The 23,253-nt window shown below is 54.7% G+C and overlaps 1 protein-coding gene across 2 annotated transcripts in view; it reads left to right on the forward strand.

Annotated features, from left to right (window-relative positions):
- Nucleotides 1-23,253, forward strand: part of Dnah17 (dynein axonemal heavy chain 17) — a 111,496-nt gene that overhangs the window by 55,574 nt on the left and 32,669 nt on the right. For both annotated transcript variants that reach the window (XM_021175676.3, XM_021175677.3), the window contains 14 exons: nt 4,254-4,536; nt 4,636-4,809; nt 4,975-5,182; nt 5,682-5,847; nt 8,177-8,279; nt 9,252-9,399; nt 9,791-9,882; nt 11,136-11,297; nt 11,757-11,921; nt 12,336-12,527; nt 18,286-18,552; nt 19,798-19,959; nt 21,254-21,487; nt 22,451-22,615. In XM_021175676.3, coding sequence (XP_021031335.1) covers nt 4,254-4,536; nt 4,636-4,809; nt 4,975-5,182; nt 5,682-5,847; nt 8,177-8,279; nt 9,252-9,399; nt 9,791-9,882; nt 11,136-11,297; nt 11,757-11,921; nt 12,336-12,527; nt 18,286-18,552; nt 19,798-19,959; nt 21,254-21,487; nt 22,451-22,615 — 2,521 coding nt within the window. The remainder of the gene's footprint in view (nt 1-4,253; nt 4,537-4,635; nt 4,810-4,974; nt 5,183-5,681; nt 5,848-8,176; nt 8,280-9,251; nt 9,400-9,790; nt 9,883-11,135; nt 11,298-11,756; nt 11,922-12,335; nt 12,528-18,285; nt 18,553-19,797; nt 19,960-21,253; nt 21,488-22,450; nt 22,616-23,253) is intronic.

Raw genomic sequence — 23,253 nt, forward strand, 5'->3', positions numbered from 1 at the left:
CTGTCGTGGTGACGTATGCTTGCCTGCACCCATCAAAAGTACCGCGTGCCATCTCGCCTGACGTTCAGTGGGCTGTGTCAGAGCCCCGCACGCTTGTGTGTAGCACGCTGACTCCTCTTCCCTGAACTTTTACCTCAGTGACGGTAAAAGATCCTTTTACCGTCACTGAGGTAAAAGTTTTAGGCGTGGGACAGAAGCTCACAGTGACAGCACAGGGCAGCAGCTGGCGAAACACTTCCATAACAGCTGAGCAGGGCGCTGGGTTGAGGAGAGGCCTGTCCTACCTGTGGGTGCTGCTGTCCCAAAGGACTGATGTCAAAGCTGCCACCTGAGAGTAGAGGGAACATTCGGGAAGTACAGGGCCTGGGTCAGTGTCCCTGGTGAGGACTGGAACTCACGGGGAGGCCCTGGGCTGGTTGGAGAGTAAAGGCCGAGGGCCAGGAAGAAAGGACAGTTTGTGACATGGGGAGCTGCCCCTGCCTCTCCTGTGGCAACAGGGGCGGGGGTGGGGGAAGGCATGCGCCTGAGACTTGATGTTGAGATCTCCCTGCTTGGACCTGTGGCCAGTGATTGGCAGAATAGTAAACCTTCAAGGGACACAGAAAGGACAGCTTGGAGCCAATGTCCTTAGTAAGCCGGGATAGAAATCCGTGGCGTGTTCTAGGAACCACAGGCTCAGGATGAGTACCTGAGCTGGAGACGAGCATCTACTCATCAGTCCTTCTCCCCACCCATCCTCCCACCCATCCTCCCACCCATCCTCCCACCCATCCTCCCACCCATCCTCCCACCCATCCTCCCACCCATCCTCCCACCCATCCTCCCACCCATCCTCCCACCCATCCTCCCACACACTCACCCACCCATCCTCCCATCCATCCTCCCACCCATCCTCCCATCCATCCTCCCACCATCCATCCGCCCATCTGCCCCCCTATCCATCCATCCTCCCAACTGTCCTCCCACCCACCTATCTGTCCTCCCACCCATCCTCCCACCCACCCATCCATCCATCCATCCTTCCTCCCATACACTTAGCAGTCCACCTCCCTACCCACTTATCTATCTGTCCATCCATTTTCCACCCAATCATCAACTCATCTACCCTTCCATTCATCCATCCATTCACCCTCCCCCCATCTACCCAAATGACTCTTTCTGCACACTGTCTGTCTGTTGGACCCTAAGCATTCCATGGTGGGGAAGTTGATTTTCCAGGAAAAATATGGGTCGTGATTACAGAAGATAATTTTCCTAACAAAATTCACACGGTTTTGGGAACAAAGAGAATCATATACCCCAACAGCAATTCCAGAAGAGACACACGGGGCAGTGGTGAGCTACACAGACACTCTGAGCAGAAATTGGAAGGAGCAGGAAGCTGGCTGGACCACACCTTGGAGACAAGCAGGCTGGAGGAAGGAAGTTGGCCCTGACCTGGCAGACAGGTGCCCATCAATAACTCAAGAGAGATCCGTGGAAGAAAAGGGCTGAAGCCAGGCACCAGGCACAGAGGAGGCCCTGGAGGCGAAGAGCTGTGGGTGTTTCAGCAAGGAAAGAGAAATTTATTTGCCAAGCTAAGAGACAGTCTTGAGCACAAAAAGCAGGCCTGAGGTGTGCATGTATGAGCCACTGTGGTAGAGAGAAGGAAATGAGATATCAGACTTCGTCCCTTTCCCTTCTTCAGTTGGGAGGTGATATGTCTGCTGGGGGCAGCCAGCAGGATGAGACCAGGCCTCCACGGGGCACTGAGGAAGATGGCCCTGCAGGGACAGATAGGGAGCCAAGCCAGACACCAGGGTGGGAAGTGGGGGAGGGGGAGTCTGAGAGCTGCTGAGAGGGGACATTAGCCTGGCAGCACTTTGAGGAAGAGTTGCATGCCAGGCAGCCACTAACAGGAGTCCATCCTCTGAGGGCCGAGGCCAGGAGCCCGAGGTCAGGATGGTGGCACACTGGGCCCTTGAAGGATACAGGGCAAATTGGTCCCAACTTCTATTGGCTCTTGGTGGCCTGTGATCACCCATGGATGTCTCCACACAGCCCTCTGCAGGGCGTCAGATTCCGGGTCCGCTGTAACCCAGGGCGGCGACATCTTGAGATCTGCATCTTGATTATGCCCACAGGAGCTCCTGTCCTATGTGAGGGCCACATTGGGGGGTGGGGGGTGGTGGTGAGGCAGCTCTTCTGTCCTCCAGCAGCTTGGGTTTCCAGGGAGAGCAGGGGGGCAGTGCAAGAACCGAAATGAAGCCTGGGTAGAAGATGAGACACGGAAGAAGGAAGACAAGTCATGGCCACACCACAAGATGGGAGGCGTCAGGTCATAGACCACGCTAGGATACAGGAGATGGGATCATGGGAACAGCCGTGGAAACAGCAAGGAGGGAGGGAGCCAGAGGGGAGACTGGCAAGGGCAGAGGAAGGGATTGGACACTCCTGGGGTGTCCAGGGGAATGGGAAGGAGACAAGCTCTGCTGAGGGAGAGGCAGGTGAAGAACCCTCTCCAGATGGAGGAGAGGCAGGCACAGAGCCCCATCCCCACCTCCGATGGAGCATCAGTGACATGCCCCAGCTGCCTCTGGGAGTGAAGCAGGAAGTGCCTGGACCTGTCAGGAAGGCTGATCTGTGTCTCCAGGTATGTCTGCCTGAGTCTATGAGCAGATGGAAGTCAGAATGCCCTGTACATGACATCACCAAGACAATGTTTGTTATAATGTGACACCAAGGCAATGTTACAATATGGCACGGGGAACCCTCAGCTCAGAGTGGGAAGCAGCAGTCTTAGTCCATATCTGCATGTCAGCCCACCCTCCGGACAGCCACCTGCACATGGAGTTTGCACCTGCACTGCATCCTGCTCGGAGACATAGGTGGTAAAGTGTTCTCTACCACACTGGGATGCAGGTGTTGGGGCCCAAGGCTTCAACCTCCTATCCTATGTCCCAACAGCAGAACAGGAAGCAACAGAGCTTCCATTACGCTTGTGGCAAGGCCCGTGGGTCCTGGCTGTGGACAGTTGCCTCATGTTTCATAACATGAGCTTCCTGCTTATGCCTCGGGCATCCTGGAAATGACGCACGCCCTCAGCTCGCTGACCCTCCAGGGAGCCCAGCACTATTTATGCTTTTAGCAGACACCCCTCTGGCACTCACCTTGGACCAGGCTCCCCTCTGCCAGCTTTAAAAAGAGCATCCTGCATGGTCCCCTGGAGTGGAGGCTATGTAAACATCCCCGGGTTGTAGATGAGAATCTGGAACCCGGAGCTACGGAGTGACTTGCTTCCGACCACAGCTGGCTATGGTCCACTGTGCAAGCCCGGGCAGACAGCCGCAGCTTCCCTACCCCTCATAACGGTGTTGGGGCATGAAGTCGTGCCACGAAATCTGGAGTGGTTCCCATGGGGCCATCTAGCGTATGGACTCCGACTCTTCCAGTGATGGTGTCAAGTTCAGCTTGAGTTCACTGAAGCAAAATCTCTGTCTACATATGCATGTATGTATGCATGCACATATGTGGATTCTAGCCAGGCATGGCTGGATGCAGAGGTCCAGATGATGTCACAAGGGTCCCAGTGTCCCTCCTCTCTCCATCCTTAGCTGTTTCCTCCCCACAGACGACCTCCCGAGCTCTTCTGCTCCCCTGCTCCCCTCATCCCCAGCCTCTCAGTATTAGCTTCAGCTGGGGGGGGGAGATGCTTCCTGGGTAGCAAGAGGAATAACTCTCGGGAGACTGGGGCTGTCGCTCATTGGGGTGAGCACTTGCTTAGCACACAGGAAGCCCTGGGTTCAACCTGGAGCACCACACAATCTGGGCCTGGTCACTGTGCACCTGTGGTCCCAGCACTTGAGAAAGATGAAGGGTGGGAGGACCCGGGAGTTCAAGGTCATCCTTGGCTACATAGTTTGAGAACAATTTGGGATTCAAGAGATACTGGGGGAGGGGGAGAAAAGGAAAGAAGGAGGAGACTGCAAGAAGTGGGCAGAAGGGCGAAGGCATGGGTTGGCTCTCGAGAGATGACTGAAGAAAGGGGGAAAGAACTGAGGAAAAGCCAGTGTGGGCCAGTTGCAGGGGGCTTAGTTCACTCCAAAAGCCACTAATCCCGAGAAAGAACACAGACTCCCCACTGGCCTGGCATCCCCCTCAGTCACACCCCTACTTCCCTGACCACCGCACTGGTGGTGTGCATGAGGCGGGTGTTTGTCCGAGCGGGGAGCCCCAAGGCGGACTGACCGTCGGCCCTCTCTCCCTGCCTCCAGGGTTGTGAGCAGCTGGATTGAGAGGCGCAAGGTGCAGTCAGAGAAAGCCAACCTGATCATCCTCTTCGACAAGTACCTGCCCACGTGCCTGGACAAGCTGCGCGTCGGCTTCAAGAGGATCACCCCCGTGCCCGAGATTACGGTCATCCAGACCATCCTGTACCTGCTGGAGTGCCTGCTCACGGAGAAGAACGCCCCGCCCGACTCCCCCAAGGAGCTGTACGAGCTCTACTTCGTGTTCGCCTGCTTCTGGGCCTTTGGGGGCGCCATGTTCCAGGATCAGGTGACAGGCACCCTGGGGACCCGGCTATCCAGACTGAGCCACCCTGCCGCTCCATCACCAAGCCTTCGGTCCTACCCTCCTCCCTCCTCCTCTTAACAGCTCATTGATTATCGAGTGGAGTTCAGCAAGTGGTGGATCAATGAATTTAAAACAATCAAGTTACCCTCTCAGGGGACCATTTTTGACTACTACATTGACCCTGAAACAAAGAAATTCCTGCCTTGGACAGATAAAGTGCCTAACTTTGAGCTGGATCCTGACATCCCACTACAGGTAACCTTTGCCAAAGCTGTGGCCAGGAAGAGAGCTTGGTGTCCCCTCCTACCTGAGTTACAGCAGGGCCCTTTAGTGACCCCGGGGACTTAGACCTACAGGCCAGCTGGAACAACCTCTGCTGTGTGACACCCATGCCCTCTTCCATCTTGCTACGGCCCCCAGGCCTCTCTAGTCCACACCACAGAAACCATCCGCATCCGGTACTTCATAGACCTGCTCATGGAGAAGGCATGGCCCGTGATGCTGGTGGGCAACGCGGGCACTGGCAAGTCGGTGCTGATGGGGGACAAGCTGGAGAACCTCAGCACCGACGACTACCTGGTGCAGGCTGTGCCTTTCAACTTCTACACGACCTCAGCCATGCTGCAGGGTGAGAGGGCCTGGCCCCACCTCCCACCTGCCCCTCCCACGCCACGCCCCCTCCCACGCCCCTCTGTGGGCCCAGGGGACTATGGACTACAAGTCTTGTTTCCATGGAGGCTCCTGAGCGGTGTCCTGGGCAGATGCTATAGTTGTGGTCAATGAGGGGCACTGAGGGTCGGAGAGGCAGCCAGGTCAGTGTGAATTCAATTTTTTACGGATTAGTGGTTCAGCCAAGGTTGAGACAGATCTCGGATCCTGCCGCCTCCACCTCTGACTGGTGTTTTAATACAGAGGCTACATTGAGTGGCAGATGGTGGACCGTGGTGGACCCCTGCTGCACACACACACACACACACACACACACACCACAAGGGTATTTTTCTGGGCACACCCTGCGATTCTGATCCCTGGCCTTCAATTTCCTTCTCCTCATGGGAGGCAGTCTGTCCCCACCCTATCTAACAGGCACCAGCTCAGAGCAATAGATAACATTCTGTCCTCCTCAGGGGTGCTGGAGAAGCCTCTGGAAAAGAAGTCAGGGAGGAACTACGGCCCCCCAGGCACTAAGAAGCTGATCTACTTCATCGATGACATGAACATGCCAGAGGTGGACAAGTATGGCACGGTGGCCCCACACACCCTCATCCGCCAGCACATGGACCACAGGCACTGGTGAGGGTCTGATGAGCCTGGGAGCATGGCCAGGACTCTGTGAGGGCAGGGTGGGTGTGGCCATGACTCTAGAGGGCGGGACTAGGGCTGGGCAGTCATGGATAGGAATAGAGAAGGTGGCAGGAGGCTCGGCTGGTCAGGGGCTGGCAATGAGACCATGGGGTCACGGGGCAGGGCCGTGGCTGTGGAAGGACCATTCATGTTCTATGATATTGCCACAAACATGTCAGTAACTATAGCCAAGACCCCCCCCCCATAAGGGGTGGAGATAGGTCTGTGCAAGACCTGTGGAGAGCTCTGAAGAAAAGCCCAAGGTCTTTCACAGAGAAGTCCCTGATGGGTCAAAGATGCCCCTTGGAGAGCTGTAGGGTGGCTGGGAGCCAGACACTGTCAGATTGCTCAGGAGGTACAGCAGCCTGGGCTGAAAGAAGCCATGTGCAACGGCCCTGCCGCAGGAGGGAATATGGCCCAAGGATGGACTAAGAAAGGAAGAAGGGAGGGGTGCCTGTGGTTGCTTCAGTCCGACACAGGAAACTCTGTCCCAGTGGCACTGGGACACCCAGGTGGCACACTGAGGAATAATCAGGCTGTTCAGGTCATTTACCTCTTGAGGAAGCAGCCCAGGCCAGAGCTGGGACTAGCTAGGATCAAAAGAACTCTAGAAGCCAGTCGGTGGGTTCCCAGAGACCCCACCCCCACCCCTGTCCCACCCCTACCAGCCAAGGACTGCCAGGAGCATGCTCAGGGGACCAGACTGCCTGTGCAAGGTCACAGTCCCAACACTGACCCCACAGGTAACACTGACTCATGGGACCCAGGCCACCCCGCTGTGGGGACAGCCAGGACCTCAGAGGTGACAACACAACTTGGGGGGGGGGGAGGAAAGGGACAACATACAATGACCCTCAAGAAGGAAGTGGGAGAGTGTCATGAACACAGGAGATGGTGGCAAGGTGATGGGGTTCCACCCCACACCACCGTGGCTTTTCTGGGGAGGCTGCTGGAGACTCATCCCCCCTCCCCACCCCACAGGCCCCTATTGAACTCCCCATCTGGCTTCACAGCATCAAACATTCCAGAAGGTTCCTCCGGTCTCTGGTGCCCTCTCCCCTCAAGAGGCCCTCTTGCTGGTTAGATTCCAGCTGCCTCAGCTCAGCCCAAGCCTGCCTGCCTGTCAGTCATCAGATTATCTCCCGAGAAACTCGAGGAAGGGGAGGGGTGGCTAGATTTGACTTTTCAGAAGATCCCTTGGATCTTCTTAAGCCAGCAAGGATGGCTCCACAGAGCTTGCCCCCAAGGCTAACAACCAGAGATTGATCCCTGGGAACCACCTGGTGGAAGGGAAAAGCAAACTGTCCCTTGCAAACTGTCCCCTGCCACCCTCACATAATGTTCGCAATGTGAAGTCAGTCCCGGAAGCTGCAAAGTTGGGAGGGGGCAGGGAGGCACTTCTCAGACAAAACTTTGTAAAGCACAGCTGGACAAAGCAACAAAGCTGCAACAAAGCCGCAACAAAGCAGCTCCTGTGGTTACTTCAGAGTTGCCGGGTTCCTTCACCAAGAGCGTAGGGTAGGCTGACAGCAGTTAACAGACAGGACCCCCACACCCCTCCCACCACACTTCCTCACTCGACATTGTACTCAGTCAATGGAGTCTTCATCTTGGGCAACACCAGCATCACCAAGGGCCAAGTGGGAAACACACAGAGAGGTACAGTCAGGACAATGACACAACTGAGCAGGAAAGGTGGGGACATGGCTCACTGGGTAATGAACAGGCTTAACCTTGCAAGAGACCCCGGGATCAGTCCCCAGCACTGTATAGACCAGCCTAGTGGTGTACGCTTGTAATTCCAGCACCTGGGAGGTGGAAGCAGGAAGATGTCGAGTTTGGGGGTCCTCCTTGGCTGCCTGGGGAGTCAGAGGCCAGCCTAGGATCCAGGAGACTCTTACTCATAGAGCAGGAAGCTGTTCTGGTGTGCCTCCCTCGCGGCAGGTGCCCTTACAGGCAGGCTTGCTAGAAGGCTGGCTTCCACATCCTATGATGCTGAGCAAAGGCAGGAGCATCGAGGTACCAGGCAGTGAGTTATCCAGGCCAACATGGCTGACCACCGCCCCACAAGAGCTGGACTGGAGCCCACAGCTGTGCTCAGAGGGGCTTCTGCCTCCCATCAAAGCTCCCCTCGGCACAGCACACAGCTGGCTCTATCACGCCCGCCAGTCTGCTCAGGTTGTCTTCCTCATAGGCACATACCAGGTGACTTACAGGAGGGGGTTTTCCCCGGCGGCGGCGTGTGGTGGGACGCTCACAACGTTCCCGCCCAACACAGGTATGACCGGCAGAAACTGACCCTGAAGGACGTGCACAACTGTCAGTATGTGGCTTGCATGAACCCTACTTCTGGCTCCTTCACCATTGACCCCAGACTACAGGTAAGCAGAGGCTAACAACTCCCATCAGCTGCTCCAGGTCGAGGCAGCTCTGGCCCTGGCTTGGGGATGTTAGAGCTTAGGCTGCTGTGCTCCAGAACCCCCCCTAGCCTTTCGCTGTTAGGAAATTGAGGGGAGCAGGAAAGGCGGGAGGCCAGACCGTCCTCCCCATGACCCTGGAAGGCTGCCAGATACACCAGGTGTGGTGCACACGGAAGCAACAGGATCATGAGTTGGAGGCCAACATGGGCTACGATGCAGGCCCTGTCCCAGAACATGAAAGGTTGGGGTTGTAGCTCTGTAGAACAAGTCTGGCATGCACGAGGTGCTGACCTTGGTCTCCAGCAGATGCCCGGCTGCAACCAAATTTCAGATAATTCCCAATACTTTTTAGTATAAGCATTTCCCATATGACACTGGAGACAGACTTGAACTCCAAGATGCACCGCTGGCTATATGGGGTTCAGTTTTGTATCTGCAACCATGCCAGGCTGGTGTCTCCAGTCACCAAAGCCACAGGGACCCAGATACACACCCAGACCAAAGCCACGGGGACCTGGGCTCTCTGTGCCACACTGTGCCTCTGGGAAAAAAATTTCAGGACTGTGTGTGTGTGTGTGATGGTTTGTATATACTTAGCCCAGGGAGTGGCACTATTAGAGGGGGTGGCCTTGTTGGAGTAGGTGTGGCCATGTCCCTGCCTTGATGATACTGGACAGAACCTCTGGACCTGTAAGCCAGCCCCAATTAAATGTTGTCCTTTATAAGATTTGCCTTGGTCATGGTGTCTGTCCACAGCAGTAAAACCCTAACTAAGACCGTATGCATGGCTGCTGCTTCACACAGGATGGGTGTTTTCAACGTATCCTGACTCTGACCCCCAATATGTTAGTCAATGGCGACAGGGTCTGCTCTCCCCAGAGGGTTAGCCATGGCTGCAGGAACGGCCTGATGGGAGCTCCCAATTGTTTGCAGCGCCACTTCTGCGTGTTTGCTGTGAGCTTCCCCGGCCAGGAGGCCCTCACCACCATCTACAACACGATCCTGGCACAACACTTGTCGTTTCGTTCAGCCCCCCTGGTGATCCAGCGGCTGAGCAACCACCTGGTGACTGCAGCCCTGGGTAAGCCAAGACCGCTTCCCCTCCAGCCAGGCAGTGAAACCTGCTGCTTATGGGCTGGCAGGGCTTCCTATTTTCCCCCTGGTAAATATTTCATCTATTCTTCAGAATCGAGATATATATATATCGAATTTTTTTTTAATGGTGTTCTGCTGCAGCCTGGAGAGATGTGAAATCCAATGGCTTGTGGGGGGTGGAGAGAGGAGGGGTGATTTACAGCAGCAGCAGCAGCAGCAGCAGCAGCAGCGAGGGCTCACCCTCTTCAGAGAGCCGCGGAGATTTCTCTGTTAAATTGTCACTATTTCATAGTCCATTTGCTTAGGAACTTTAAGCCCTGCACTTCCTGGGGCCATTAAGAGCCCGTAAGAATCAATATGCCTCTCTCCTGTAACAGCCTTGCACCAGAAAGTCGCAGCGACGTTCCTTCCCACGGCCATTAAGTTTCATTACATCTTCAACCTCAGGGACCTCTCCAATATATTCCAGGTACTGCTGTAGCTCTCAGTCACGCTGCCCGTGGCCCAGTCCCTGACCCTTGGGGCCGCCACCACCTCCTCTGCATTGCTCAGGAGGAAACAGAAAATCAGTGTGGGATGAGGGTGGTGACGGGGGTAATGGGGACTTGTAAGGGTGGTGCTGATGTGATGATAGTGGTGATGGTGGTGGCAGTGGTGATAGTGAAGGTGATGGTGAAGGTGATGGTGGTGGCGGTGGTGGAGGTGGTGGTGATGGTGATGGTGGTGGAGGTGATAGTGAAGGTGGTGGCAGTGGAGATGGTGGTGGTGGTAGTGGTGGTGATGGTAGTGGAGGTGGTGGTGATAGTGGAGGTGGTGAAGGTGGTGGCAGTGGTGATGGTGGTGGAGGTGGTGGCGGTGGTGATGGTGAAGGTGGTGGTGATGGTGGTGGAGGTGGTGGCGGTGGTGATGGTGGTGGAGGTAGTAGATGTCGTGGTAGTTGTGGTGGTGACAGGTTAAAGATTATGAATATGATGGCGGCCATTACATCCCCTCCTGTTTAATGGCCACTTATTCCGAGCCAGGCATTGGGTTTAGCAGTGTATACAACCATTGTCTCCTCCCAACAGCACACAAAATCAGAGCTCCTGTCCTCCACTTAACATGGGAAATCTAAAACTCAAGGTTAAACTTGCGCTGGTCCCTTCCCACTCCCAACCATCAGCTCAAATGTCATATCCTTGCAAAGGTCTCCACACGTCCCATGTCGGTCACCCCACTCTCCTCTCTCATGCCACTCACAGAACATGCTGCTGGTTGCATCTCCCCGTGGAGCACAAGCTCCAAACACACAGAGTCCACCCCGCTACCGCAATGGTCCCAGGGCTTTTCTACTCTTAGACACCTGCTAAGCCTGAGTGGGCTTAGCCAGGACCCAACCCTCCCCAGGCTGGACCCACACGGCCTGCTGTGGAGCCTGAGCCTCTGTCACTGACCATGTCACCCATGTCACAACTAGCCTCTCTGTCCCTCCTCTACTATGACCCCCTTAGAAAATGGACCCCTTAACCCTGCCCTTGGAGGAAACTCCCCAGCCTCTGAGGGCACAGACACACCCTCTCAGCTGGATGTGACCTCTGGCCCCAAGCAGAAGCCTCACAGCAGCTTACATGGCTCCCTAGGGAAGCGCTCACCTGCACACCCCAGACCTCTATGCTCGGCTTGGCTTGGCTTGCCTCACTGAGCAGGCAGAGCCGCTGACGCACACTGTGTGTTGGGGGGCAGGGCATCTTATTCTCCACAGCAGAGATTCTGAAAACCCCGCTGGACCTCGTCCGCCTTTGGCTGCACGAGGCTGAGCGAGTGTATGGGGACAAGATGGTTGACGAGAAAGACCAGGAGACGCTGCACAGGGTCACTGTAGCATCTGTCAAGAAATTCTTTGACGTAAGTTTAAGCTGTCAGGTTCCCCTGCTGTGCCTACAGAGGGTTTCAGCGGTTAGGGCCAGGGATGCCCGCGGCCTCTGGGAAGGTCCTTTGTTGGGTACAGGGAGGCCCAAGTGATGGCTCCAGCATGTAGCAGTGTGAGTAGTGAAAGAGAATTAGCCGTTCTGAGAGCGTGACCTCGTGCCCTCCACCTGAAAGGGGCACAGCTACCTCAGTCCTTGTCACCTGTTGCCACATCCCCAGTGCTCTCAGACCATGCAGTCAGTCATCCCACATCATGGATCACCCTATGGGAAGGGAGTGTCCAGTGAGAGTAAGGGCTAGCACAGTGACAGTCCGGGTTATTGGTGTCATGACCCGGCCTCCTAAAGGCCTCACGGGATCCCCTCGGAAGGCGTGGTGACCACGGGCAGGGGTCTGCTTGGTGGCACGGAAGCAAAGCATCTTGTCTTGGCCTAGGATCTTGGGGAGGAGAATCTCTTTGCCAAACCCAACATCTTCTGCCACTTTACGCAAGGGATTGGTGACCCCAAGTACTTCCCCGTCACGGATGTGGCACAGCTGAACAAGCTGCTGAAGGACGTCCTGGACAGTTACAACGAGGTCAACGCAGTCATGAACCTGGTGAGGAGCACCAGAGCCCCTCCGTGGCCCGCACAAGCGGCCAGGACACAGATCTCCTTCCACGTCACCGAGCCACAGTGTCCCTTATCCACACAGACACCTTCCACGACCCCTGGTGGGGCACCCCTGTGTTTCCTTCATGCATATCTGTCATAAGTGTAATCTATAAGCAAAACCACATTTGAAACCACAGCTCAGTGGGACCATGTGTCACTGGCACCTTCCAGAAATCAGCCAAGGCCTGTGCTCTCTACCGAGTTGGCCCCCACAGGCGATGACCTCTGAGCATAAGTGACTGGTCATGTGATCTTGATGACCACCTGGGATCCCCACAGGGGTGACCTCTTGACCTTGGCAAGCAAGGGTCTGCGCTCTCCAGAGGGGTAGCACCTATGACCCCTCTGATCTCCCCAGGTGCTGTTTGAGGACGCGGTGGCTCACATCTGCAAGATCAACCGTATCCTGGAGTCTCCTCGGGGAAATGCCCTGTTGGTGGGCGTGGGCGGCAGTGGGAAGCAGAGCCTCTCACGCCTAGCCGCCTACATCAGCGCCCTGGACGTCTTCCAGATCACACTCAAGAAAGGCTATGCAATCCCAGACCTCAAGGTGAGGGGGCTCCAAGGGAGGCAGAGAAAAGGCCCACCATACCCCTTCCCAAAGAGAGGCCAATCAGGAAAGACACCAGATGTCACCAGTGCCCTCCAAAAAGGGCCAGGATACAGGGTGACAAGGGCAAAGCAGCGTGTCTTAATTACCCAATGTTTGATCTCAGCAGAGGAGGGCAGAGTGGAGGAGCCTTGAGATTCCTGCCTTGGTCACTGGGTGTACGCGGTTGCCCCCAGTTCTCTGAATTAAAGAATTCAGAGCCACTTTTAGCCTCATGCCGGGTCGGGTCATCCTGAATTGACTGAGTCCACGACGGTGGAGCAGATCTGCTGTGCCCCAGGCCCTCCGCTGAGCCCTCCCATTGATTTCTCCTTCCCGAAAGTTGGTCTCACAGGGAGCATGTGCCAGTCAAGCACTATTAAGCCGGAGCAAGTTGTCAGAGTGCAGGCAAAGAGACCTGAAATTGATCAGGGCGCACTACACAGTCGTATCTGTCTATGTCCGTGCTGGAGCTGCAGTATCTGCAGGGCCTGGGTGATGCCCGAGCAGCCCCGGAAGCACCTAGAGTATGCTCCCCACAGCAGATACAGCAATCCCCTCACTGTATCAGAGGGAAAGCTTGGAAAGCTCGGTGCCTCGGATGCAGGGTGCAGATGAGGCTCTGAAGGGGACAGGAAACACTGGTGGGGGCTGCAGAGATCAGGAGTGTGGACCAGGAACCACAACATCTGAACCATTCCCCGTACATTCTGATGGCTTCCATTCTGCGTATAGCATGACTAGTCAACTCTGCCTTCAAACTCTAGTGTGAAGGGGCAGGGCCTCCCACCTGAAGCTTTCTGCACCGTTCCCTCTCTCACAGTGATGTCACCACGCCAACTCAAGAGCTGTCTAAATCCCGCCCCCAAGAGCCAATGTTTTCGAAGATTGTGCCTCTCCACCCACCAGCTTGTACTCCCCTGTGGGGACTTTACTGCCGGGTCTTTGCTTTAGAGCCAATAGCGGGCATCCAGTCCTTTACTAGTGGACAGTCAGCCACAGTAGCACTGTAACTGTGGTCTGGAAACCTGTCACCCCACACCCGCGTGGGGCTAGCTTCCTCCCTCTGCAGACCCAAAGCTAAGAGTGGAGAAAAAGCTGGGGAGGAGACCCCACGCCATAGGAGGGGAGCCGTTAATCGGTCTTACAGTGCTGGTGTGGCGCAGAGTTGACCGGGTGCCCCAGTGTTCCTGGTGTCGTGCCACTGTTCTTTAAGGTGACTCCTGGAAGTGGCAGGTACCCACCAGAGACTAAAGATAGGCGAGGTGAAGATTTGGAAGTTTACTTGGAAGCACTTAGGGCACCACGTGGGAACCGCTGGCCTCTGTCCCAAGAAAGATGCATGAGCAAAGAGAGGGGCAGGTCTGACCTGTTTTAGAAAAAGAGTCATGGAAGAAACAGGGATATTGATGCCGGCCTGTGGGGGAAGTGTGGCAGGCCCATGGGAGATGGCCCGTAAACATGGCCCACATGAGGTCTGGAAGTGCCACAGAGGGAGAGAGCAGGTGGAGACTGTGAGGGGGGGTGGGGAAGTGTAGTAATGGTGGCCCAGAGGAAGGACAGACTTCATGCATGTCCAGCATGCCAGACGTGCAGGCCAAGACACTGGACAGAGCACCAGGTAGCAGAGATGAGGGGACAGGGTCAGGCTTTAGGTCAGTGTAGGGGGCTACATGGTCAAAGATGGAGTGGTTCTGGGCAGGCATCAGTGAGGGTAAAAATGCCCTGTGGTCTTGATTGTGGTGGGTTCTCCAGGAGCACCTAGCAGACAGAATTCTCAAGAGGATGCAGGTGAGGAGGTTTCTCCCAGGAGGGAGCTGCCTGGCAGCGGCATCCCCAGACTTCCGTGGCCCAACACCTTTCTCAGAATCTGCCATCTTGGCCGTAGCACTCAGTGGGCAGGGCCCTGGCTTTTGCCAGTCACCCAGATTCAAAGGCCCTTACTTGCCGGAAACTCATCTCAGCTGGCCGGCCTGTGGACTGCGGGGGCTGCCCTGCTAGCAGCTGCTTCCAGAGCATCGCCTGGAAATGGTTACTGTCCTTCCTGCTTTGGGGAGTGAATGCTGGATTCGGACACTCATCACTGAGCTCTGAAAGATGAAACCTGTGTCCCGGATCCGGCCCTCACTCTGAGGCTGGTCTTGAGGTCACCGCTGTGGAGGACGTCCCAGCAGCCTTGGCTTTACAAACTTTTTCCAAAGTGAGTTTTTTTCTCTCACTTTTAGCTTCCAAAAAATTTTAGAATTCGGGACTTGCTTCTGACCACCAATTGGCCCCCAACGACTAACAAGAAACCGGGCCTGGTGTGGTGGCATGTCCCTGTAATCCCAACACTTAGAAGGCAAGATGCTACTGTGGGCTTTCCCACCCATATACAAGTTCCCCAAGATTGCCACCCTGAGACTTCGTTTATACAAATGCTTAGGCCAATAACCCAGGCTCTGTTCATCAACAAACTCATATCTCAATAATCCAGTTTATTCTGTTCTCTGAATGCCACATGGCTGGTTACCGTCTCAGTTCTGTGAGTCTGTCTGCCTCCAGCATTCGAGGTCAGTCTCCCGTGCCTGAGTATTTCCCAGAATTCCTCTTCCTCCTCCTCCTCCTCCCCCCTCCTCTTCCTCTTCCTCCTCCCTCTTTCTTCTCCCTCCTCCCTCTTCTTTCTCCCTCCTCCTTCCCCACCCCCAATTCCCACCTCATATTTCCTGCCTCAGGTCATTGGCCATAGGCTTGGGGAGGGGGGAGCAGGTGAATGCTTCTACACAGTGCACAAGAGATTCTATAGCGAGAGACAAAAGTCCTGAGGGTTCCAGGTTGTAGTGAGACCCAATTTAAAAACAATCAACAACAACAACAACAAAAAACTGCCTGTAGCTTAGTGTACAACACAACACAAGGTCTCTGGTTCCAAGCCAAGCACTATAAGGAAGAGAGAAAAATGTTCAGTCAGGTTGGCCTGCGGTGGATGTTCTTGGTTGCTGATTGATGCAGGAGGGCCCAGCTCCCCGTGAGGGAGTGGAGTCTCCCTGCTATGGTGGATCTGGGCGAAATTCACCTGCCTCTGCCTCCCAAGTGCTGGGACTAAAGGTGTGTGCCAGGCTGCTTTTGCTCACGGGGTTTTAGCACAGCAATAGAAACCTTAAACACCAGTCTGGAGGTTCCTCAGAAAACTGGACATAGTACTACCGCAGGATCCAGCAATACCTCTCCTGGGCATATATCCAGAAGATGCTCCAACCGGTAAGAAGGACACATGCTCCACTATGTTCATAGCAGTCTTATTTATAATAGCCAGAAGCTGGAAAGAACCCAGATGTCCCTCAACAGAGGAATGGATACAGAAAATGTGGTACATTTACACAATGGAGTACTACTCAGCTATTAAAAACAATGAATTTATAAAATTCTTGGGTAAATGGATGTATCTGGAGGATATCATCCTAAGTGAGGTAACCCAATCACAAAAGAAGTCACTTGATATGCACTCACTGATATGTGGATATTAGCCCAGAAACCTAGAATACCCAAGATACAACTTCCAAAACACAAGAAACTCAAGAAGGAAGACCAACTCGTGGATACTTCATTCCTCCCTAGAATAGGGAATAAAATATCCATGGAAGGAGTTACAGAGACAAAGTTTGGAGCTAAGACGAAAGGATGGACCATCCAGAGACTGCCCCACCTGGGGGTCCATCCCATAATCAGCCACTATTGCATACGCCAGCAAGATTTTGCTGAAGGGACCCTGTCTCCTATGAGGCTTTGCCAGTGCCTGGCAAATACAGAAGTGAATGCTCACAGTCATCTATAGGATGGAACACAGGGCCCCCAATATAGGAGCTAGAGAAAGTACCCAGGAGCTGAAGGGATCTGCAACCCTGTAGGTGGAACAACAATATGAACTAATCAGTACCCCCAGAGCTCGTGTCTCTAGCTGCATATGTAGCAGAAGATGGCCTAGTCGGCTATCATTGGGAAGAGAGGCCCCTTGGTCTAGTAAACTTTATATATGCCCCAGTACAGGGGAATGCCAGGGCCAAGAAGTGGGAGTGAGTAGGTAGGGGAGCAGGGCGGGGGGGTGGGGAGGGTATAGGGGACTTTTGGGATAGCATTTGAAATGTAAATGAAGACAATATCTAATAAAAAAAATGTTGGGGGAAAAGAAAAGAAACCTTAAACACAGAAGCTGGTACCAGGCTGTGGGGTATCCACTGCGACAGGCCTGTGTGTTTGGTACCAGGCTGTGGGGTATTCCTTCAACAGACCTGTGGGTTTTGGTGAGGATCGGGGTACCATTTGAACTTTGGGCTGGAAAGGTCACTGAATGCCCAGAGCGCAGTGAGCTGGTCTGCGGGATCTTGGAAGGTCGGAGCGCTAAGACGGTGAGGCCCGACTTGTGACGTTTCAGCAGGAAGTTTGAGTGAAAGACTTTACCAGGGCCATTTGTGTGTGATATTTTGAGCTGAGAACCTGTCACCTGGCAGTGAAGAATCGGCTATGATTCACAAGGGAACAGCACCTCTGAGGCCAAACCTCTGTGGGGACAATCGGTACTGGTCTGCAGAGTCTGGAGCACTGGCTATAATTAAGCCCAGCATTACTGAGGTGAAGTCTTCTGAGGGGAGGTGATTCCTGAGCCACACAAGCTGCGGTTCAGAGTGGGCCACGGCTGCATCTCATGCTGGCAGCCAAACTCGGTTAACGGCTAAGAGCCACCCAGGTGGTGCTGGTTTTGAAGGCATGAAGGGGGTCATGGAGGCAGGGCTGGAGTTCCCAAAGAGAGCCGGGGGAGAGGTCACTGGTGAAGGCACAGTTACTTCTTTAAACCCTCCCAGGTGTATGGAAGGAGAATGCCATGGTCAGGCCACTCTGGGGACTGGTCACTCCTCCCAGGGCTAGGTCCTGAGACCCGAGTGGGAATATGTTTCATTTATTTCCACATCAGAGTCTTCCCTTGACCCCGGTCTTGTGTGTGTCTGTGTCAGCCAACCGTCTGTCTCCAGAAGCCTCGTGGTCTTAAAAAGCTAAGCCACCTGCAACCCCAGCACTTGGGAAGGGGAGGTTGGAAAATCGAGAGTTCAAGTCCAGCCTCCGCTACACAAGCCTTACCAAGCTCAGGGAGGCATGACACCCTACATTACAACCCACGTGGCAGGAGAGAGGGCCCAGTGCTCCTAAGTTCGATCCTGAGGCCCCACGTGATAGAGAGAAGTGATTCCCACAAGCTGTGCTCTAACCCTCCACACATGTGCTGTGGCAAATACACACACACACACACACACACACACTTTAAAACATAATAACAAAAAAAAAATACCCTTGAAGTTGAACCTCCCCCTCCCCTTTCTCAGCCCTGGCACCTGCCTCTCCCTTCCCCCTTCTTCTCTATGGCTGTGACGGCTCTAGAACCTCAAGCAAGCAGACTCTCTGTATCTGTCCTGTAGTGAGTGACTGAAGTGTGATGTCCACGGGTTTGTGCCCATACCACAAGCCTGCCTTCTTTCCTTCCTGATGGACCAACCCTACACCCAAGACAGGCTCATCTGACCATTACCAGGCATCCGGGCTGTTGGCTGCCAGGAGTGTGGCTGTGTTCCCCTCGAGGTCTCGGGCCTCTTCCATAGGCCAGTGTGGCTCACGTTGTGTCCTTGTTAAGTGACTATGGAGAATGCCCCCCAAAGGAGGATGTTGACTCCGCTGTCCTTGTTGGATCTAGATGGACCTGGCTACCCAGTACATCAAGTCTGCGGTGAAGAACGTGCCCTCGGTGTTCCTGATGACGGACTCCCAGGTGGCCGAGGAGCAGTTCCTGGTGCTGATCAATGACTTGCTGGCCTCTGGGGAGATCCCAGGCTTGTTTGGGGACGAAGACCTTGAAAACATCATCTCCTCCATGCGGCCACAGGTGAAGTCCCTCGGCATAGCCGACACTCGAGAGGCATGCTGGAAATTCTTCATCGAGAAAGTACGCAGGCAGCTCAAGGTAGGATTCCACCACCTTGCACGGGTGCTCCGGGCCTCAGCTCCCTTCCTCCAGTAGCCTGGGTCTTTCTCTGTAGTGTTGAGACTATTTGTGCCCAGATGAGGAAAGCCTATCAGGAGAGGATGGTGACAACGGGGAGCAGCTGAGGAGCAGGGGCCTGGAGTTCTTTCCATAGGGGATGCCAGAGGTACCTCAGGCTGGAACCCGCATTCACATTCATAATCATTCAATCTCTCTCTCTCTCTCTCTCTCTCTCTCTCTCTCTCTCTCTCTCTCTCTCTCTCTCTCTCTGTGTGTGTGTGTGTGTGTGTGTGTGTGTCTCATAATCTCTTGCAAATAATAACTTTTATAAATTACAGAGCACACCTTGGGGCAGCGATGGCTAGGGTAGGTAAAACACACTTGCCACATGAGCCTGATGACCTGAGTTCAGTTCTTAGGACCCACATGAAGTCGGAAGGAGAGGACCCGCTCTGCAAAGTTGTCCTCTGATAGCTCACGCATCACATACAAACATGCGTAAGAAGCCCATGTCCTGTGGAAACGCAGGCAAAACTTCCTAAGACTGGCTTCAGGCAGAGGGAGCCAATCCCTCTGCCGTTCAGAGATTCTGTGGTCACGTGTTCCCTGCTGATTCCATAAGACAGCGTTCCCTCGTCAGCGTCCCTCTCTGGCTCACACAGATGAGCTCCTGATGGCTACGGCCTGTTCCCACTGCCTGTAAGGGCCTGGCCACCAAGGGTTGCCGATGCCATATCTCTAGAGAGGGGGGGAAGCCAAGCCATTCTGCTGATCCACACAGCAGCCCCTTCTACCCAGCCAGACACTGCGTGCCCTGGAAGAAAGGGCCAGAGCAAGCAAGGGGAGGCTGAGTCTATGAGAAGCAGTGTCCCCACCCACCAGGAGAGCCCAGGAAGCCAGTGCCCTATCTGGAGATCACTCTTCTGGGCCTAAAGGAGATGCTCCATGCCCAGCTAAAATCCCAGCCCCCAGTTGTCAAACCTCATCTGCCGGGTGCAGACCCATTCCCCACCCTGCCCTCGGCCAGCCAGGTGTGGGGCCAGCCTGCACTTCACAGCACTAGTTAGAACTGTGGAGCTGAACACTGGTACCCGCCATGCCTCGCACCCGTCTGCAGAGCTGCCTCCACCCCTCCAGTGGACACTGAGGCCTGGAGAGCAATGAGCAGGAACGACAGACCTAACCTCTGCACCCCCCACAGACTTTGCTTCCTCCCACACCCAGGTGATTCTGTGTTTTTCGCCCGTGGGCTCTGTCCTGCGTGTGCGAGCCCGGAAGTTCCCTGCTGTGGTCAACTGCACAGCCATCAACTGGTTCCACGAGTGGCCAGAAGACGCTTTGGTATCTGTCAGCGCTCGCTTCCTGGAGGAAACAGAGGGCATTGAGGTGAGGCAGTGCGAGCCCAGATCGGGGCTTCAGTCCCTCCTCACACAGGCGTCCTTCTAAGCGGGAATGGCCAAGGGTGCTGGCCAGGGCTACAGCATAAGCGCGCACAGTAGCAAACCAACGGAAACTGAAACGGGGTGCTTGGACCATTTGGGGGCCAGAAGCTCCAAGGGCTTGTCCCGAGGGAGAATGGCAGATGTCAGAGAGTCCCCAAGCCCAGGGATCCAGCAGAGGAAATGCCCGGCAATGCCTCTGATGCAGCTGGCATAAGAAATCATGTTCTCTAGTGAGATGGAGACAGGGTGGCCAGTCCAGGGGCCAGCCTCAGTCTGGCAACAAGTCTGAGGCCAGGCTGGGCTACACAAGACAGTGTCTCAAACAACAACAACAACAACAACAAGGCCAAAACCAAACCTTCCCAGTATACAAGCATGGGAATGCATGGGAATGTGTGCACACGTGTGTCAGATCATAGGCTCTGCTGGGTCCCCGGCACCAGAATAAAACCTGTAGTGACGCAAAGTCACCTGACACTCTGCCCAGCTTAAGGGGTGTTGCTCCCCTTCATATTTTTTTAGTTCTTTCTCTTTAAAAAAAATTGCTGTGTACATGTATGTATGTGCGTGTGTGTGTGTGTGTGTGCATGTGTATGTGCATGTGTGTGTGTGTGTGCGCGTGTATATGTGTATGTTGGGGGTGGCATACACATGCTACACTGCAGGTGATGGAGGTCAGAGGAAACTTGAGGGTGGGCCCCAAGGGATTGAATTCAGGTCTTCAGGCTTGATAGCAAGTCGCTTTACCCACTGAGACATTTTTCATAGCCTCTGAGGGTGTGTGTGTGTGCATACACACATGTGTAAGCCAGAGGATTCCCTGGGTACCATCTTCAGGAACATAATGCCCTTCCTTGGAGAAAAGGTTTCTCCCTGCCCTGGAACATGCTGACTCTGGAGAGACTGGCTGGATAGCCAGCTCCAGGGATGTCTCCAGCTCCCTAATCCTGGGATGGCACACACACCACCACCACACTGGACGTTTTTTCCATGGATTCTGGGATCAAACTCAGCCCCTCACATGTGCAACGCACTTTACCGACCGAGCCGTCTGCTTGGCTCCTCTCCCGCACCTGACATTTGAGACAAGGCAGGCCTTGGTTGAACTCGAACCCAGGGTTTGAGTGAGTCTGCTGGGGCCCACGATGGCTGGCTTCTCTCCTCCTGGGCCCTCCATGGTGTGTTGTGCAGGCCCAGGGATGACCAGCCCAGCCCGTGTCATCTCTCCTGCCTTGCAGCCTGAGGTGAAGACCTCCATCAGCCTCTTCATGGCCTACGTGCACACCACCGTCAACGAGATGTCGAAGATATACCTGGCGACTGAGAGGCGCTACAACTACACCACGCCCAAGACCTTTCTGGAGCAGATCAAACTCTATCAGAACCTGCTGGCCAAGAAGAGGATGGAGCTGGTCGCCAAGATTGAGCGGCTGGAGAACGGCCTCATGAAGCTGCAGAGCACGGCCTCTCAGGTAGGAGCCCTGGGGCTCAAGCCCCTGCCGTAGAACCTTCTCACTGGAGCAGGCCTTCCATGGGGGGTTGAGGGGGGCAGTCACACTGTGGGCACAGTCATCCCATGCAGCAAGATGAGCCTGGCTCCAATGTTTGGAAGACTGAGGTGTGCCATCAAAGCCACAGGTGCGAAGCGCTCTGATGACATCAGCACTAAAATGGGCACACGTGAGGGTGCCGCACCCATGACCAGGGAAGCCTGCTTCTCAAGTCCAAGGCAGCCCAGGAAAATGCATCTGATGCTATACACTGTTCACACTGGGCGCCTGCCTACCGGCTTCATACAGGCCTCCCTGTCATGCCACATTGATCACCAAGGTTTCTGCATGGCTTGAAACACCCTCTCTTCGGAGTCCGGCTACTGCACCGCCACAACCCCCCTGCCGCCTCCTCCCTGCCTAGGTTGGGCCAAGATGGACCTCACCAGCTCCTAGGAGTTTTTGGCCCCCAGTCTCAGCTTCTCTCCCACTCTTCAACCAACACGCAGGACTTTAACCACCCTCCCCCACCCGCACCCCAGGACAATCTCTCAACTTACAACTTTTATTAAGGGGTCACACTTTTTTTCGTAGTCCTGTCTGGCCTGGAACTCACCATATAGAATAGGCTAACCTTGAACTTTGGTCTTCCTGCCTCTGCCCCCACCTCAAGTGCTTAGATCACACCCTTGTACATCCCTATCCCCCAACCCCAAGTTAAGTTGACATTTTTGAATCTGGTCACCTTGACTCCTAGCACACCAGGACTATGTCTTAGATATATGTAGTTCCCTGTAAACACTTTGGATATATTGAAAAAGACTCCAGAGAGAGTCCCTGGGAGTTGGGGGCACCACGGCTGCTCTCCTGAGTCTGAGGGCAAGCGGCACACGGGCCATCCTCACTAGGCAGGCCTCTGCAGCCTCCTGGCTCCTCCCTCCCTAGGTGGACGACCTAAAGGCCAAGCTGGCGGTGCAGGAGACTGAGCTGAAGCAGAAGAATGAGAACGCAGACAAGCTGATCCAGGTGGTGGGCGTGGAGACAGAGAAGGTCAGCAAGGAGAAAGCCATTGCGGATGAGGAGGAGATCAAGGTGGAGGTCATCAACAAGGTGGGTCTTGTGTGTCTGCCTCCCTGAGGGCTCAGGTGCCATCCACAGACAGGACTCCGGCTGAGACAGTCATACAAGGACAAACTGCCCAACCCAGGGAACCCCAGGAGAGAAAGCCCTACCCAACCTCAGGCTGGATTCTAAGAGGGTACTTAGAGAATGCCCACAAACAGCCAGGATCCTCACGGAGAGCCCCTCCACTGCAATATCTCCATTGTATCCCGGCCTGGCCCCAGCACCTCACCCGATTCATCGTCGTCATCTTTGCTGTGTTGTTGCTTTGTGTGTTGTTCTGGTTTGGGGGGAGGGGCTCTGGAGACTGAGCCGAGGACTTCACACATGCAAACCGAGAAGTACTGGCTGAACCATGGAGTCACATCCCTAACCCTCTTCTGACTTAGTGTTCTGACACAGAATCTCACCAAGTTGCCCTTGCTGGCCTTGAACTGGCAACCCTCCCTCGTGCCTCAGCATCTCAAGAGGTGGGGAGTACAGATCTGTGTCACCAGGCCTGGCTTCCCTTTGCATTTGAATGGGGTACTTGGTTCTGCGAGTGTGTGAGGGTCGAGGGGACACCACCTAATCACCAGTCCTTATGCTGTGACTTCTGCTCCAGCCTCCACCACGAGGTCAAACCT

The sequence above is a fragment of the Mus caroli genome, unplaced genomic scaffold (genome assembly GCF_978045245.1).
Source record: "Mus caroli unplaced genomic scaffold, Mus_caroli_1 scaffold_13, whole genome shotgun sequence".
NCBI classification, from domain to species: Eukaryota; Metazoa; Chordata; class Mammalia; order Rodentia; family Muridae; genus Mus; species Mus caroli.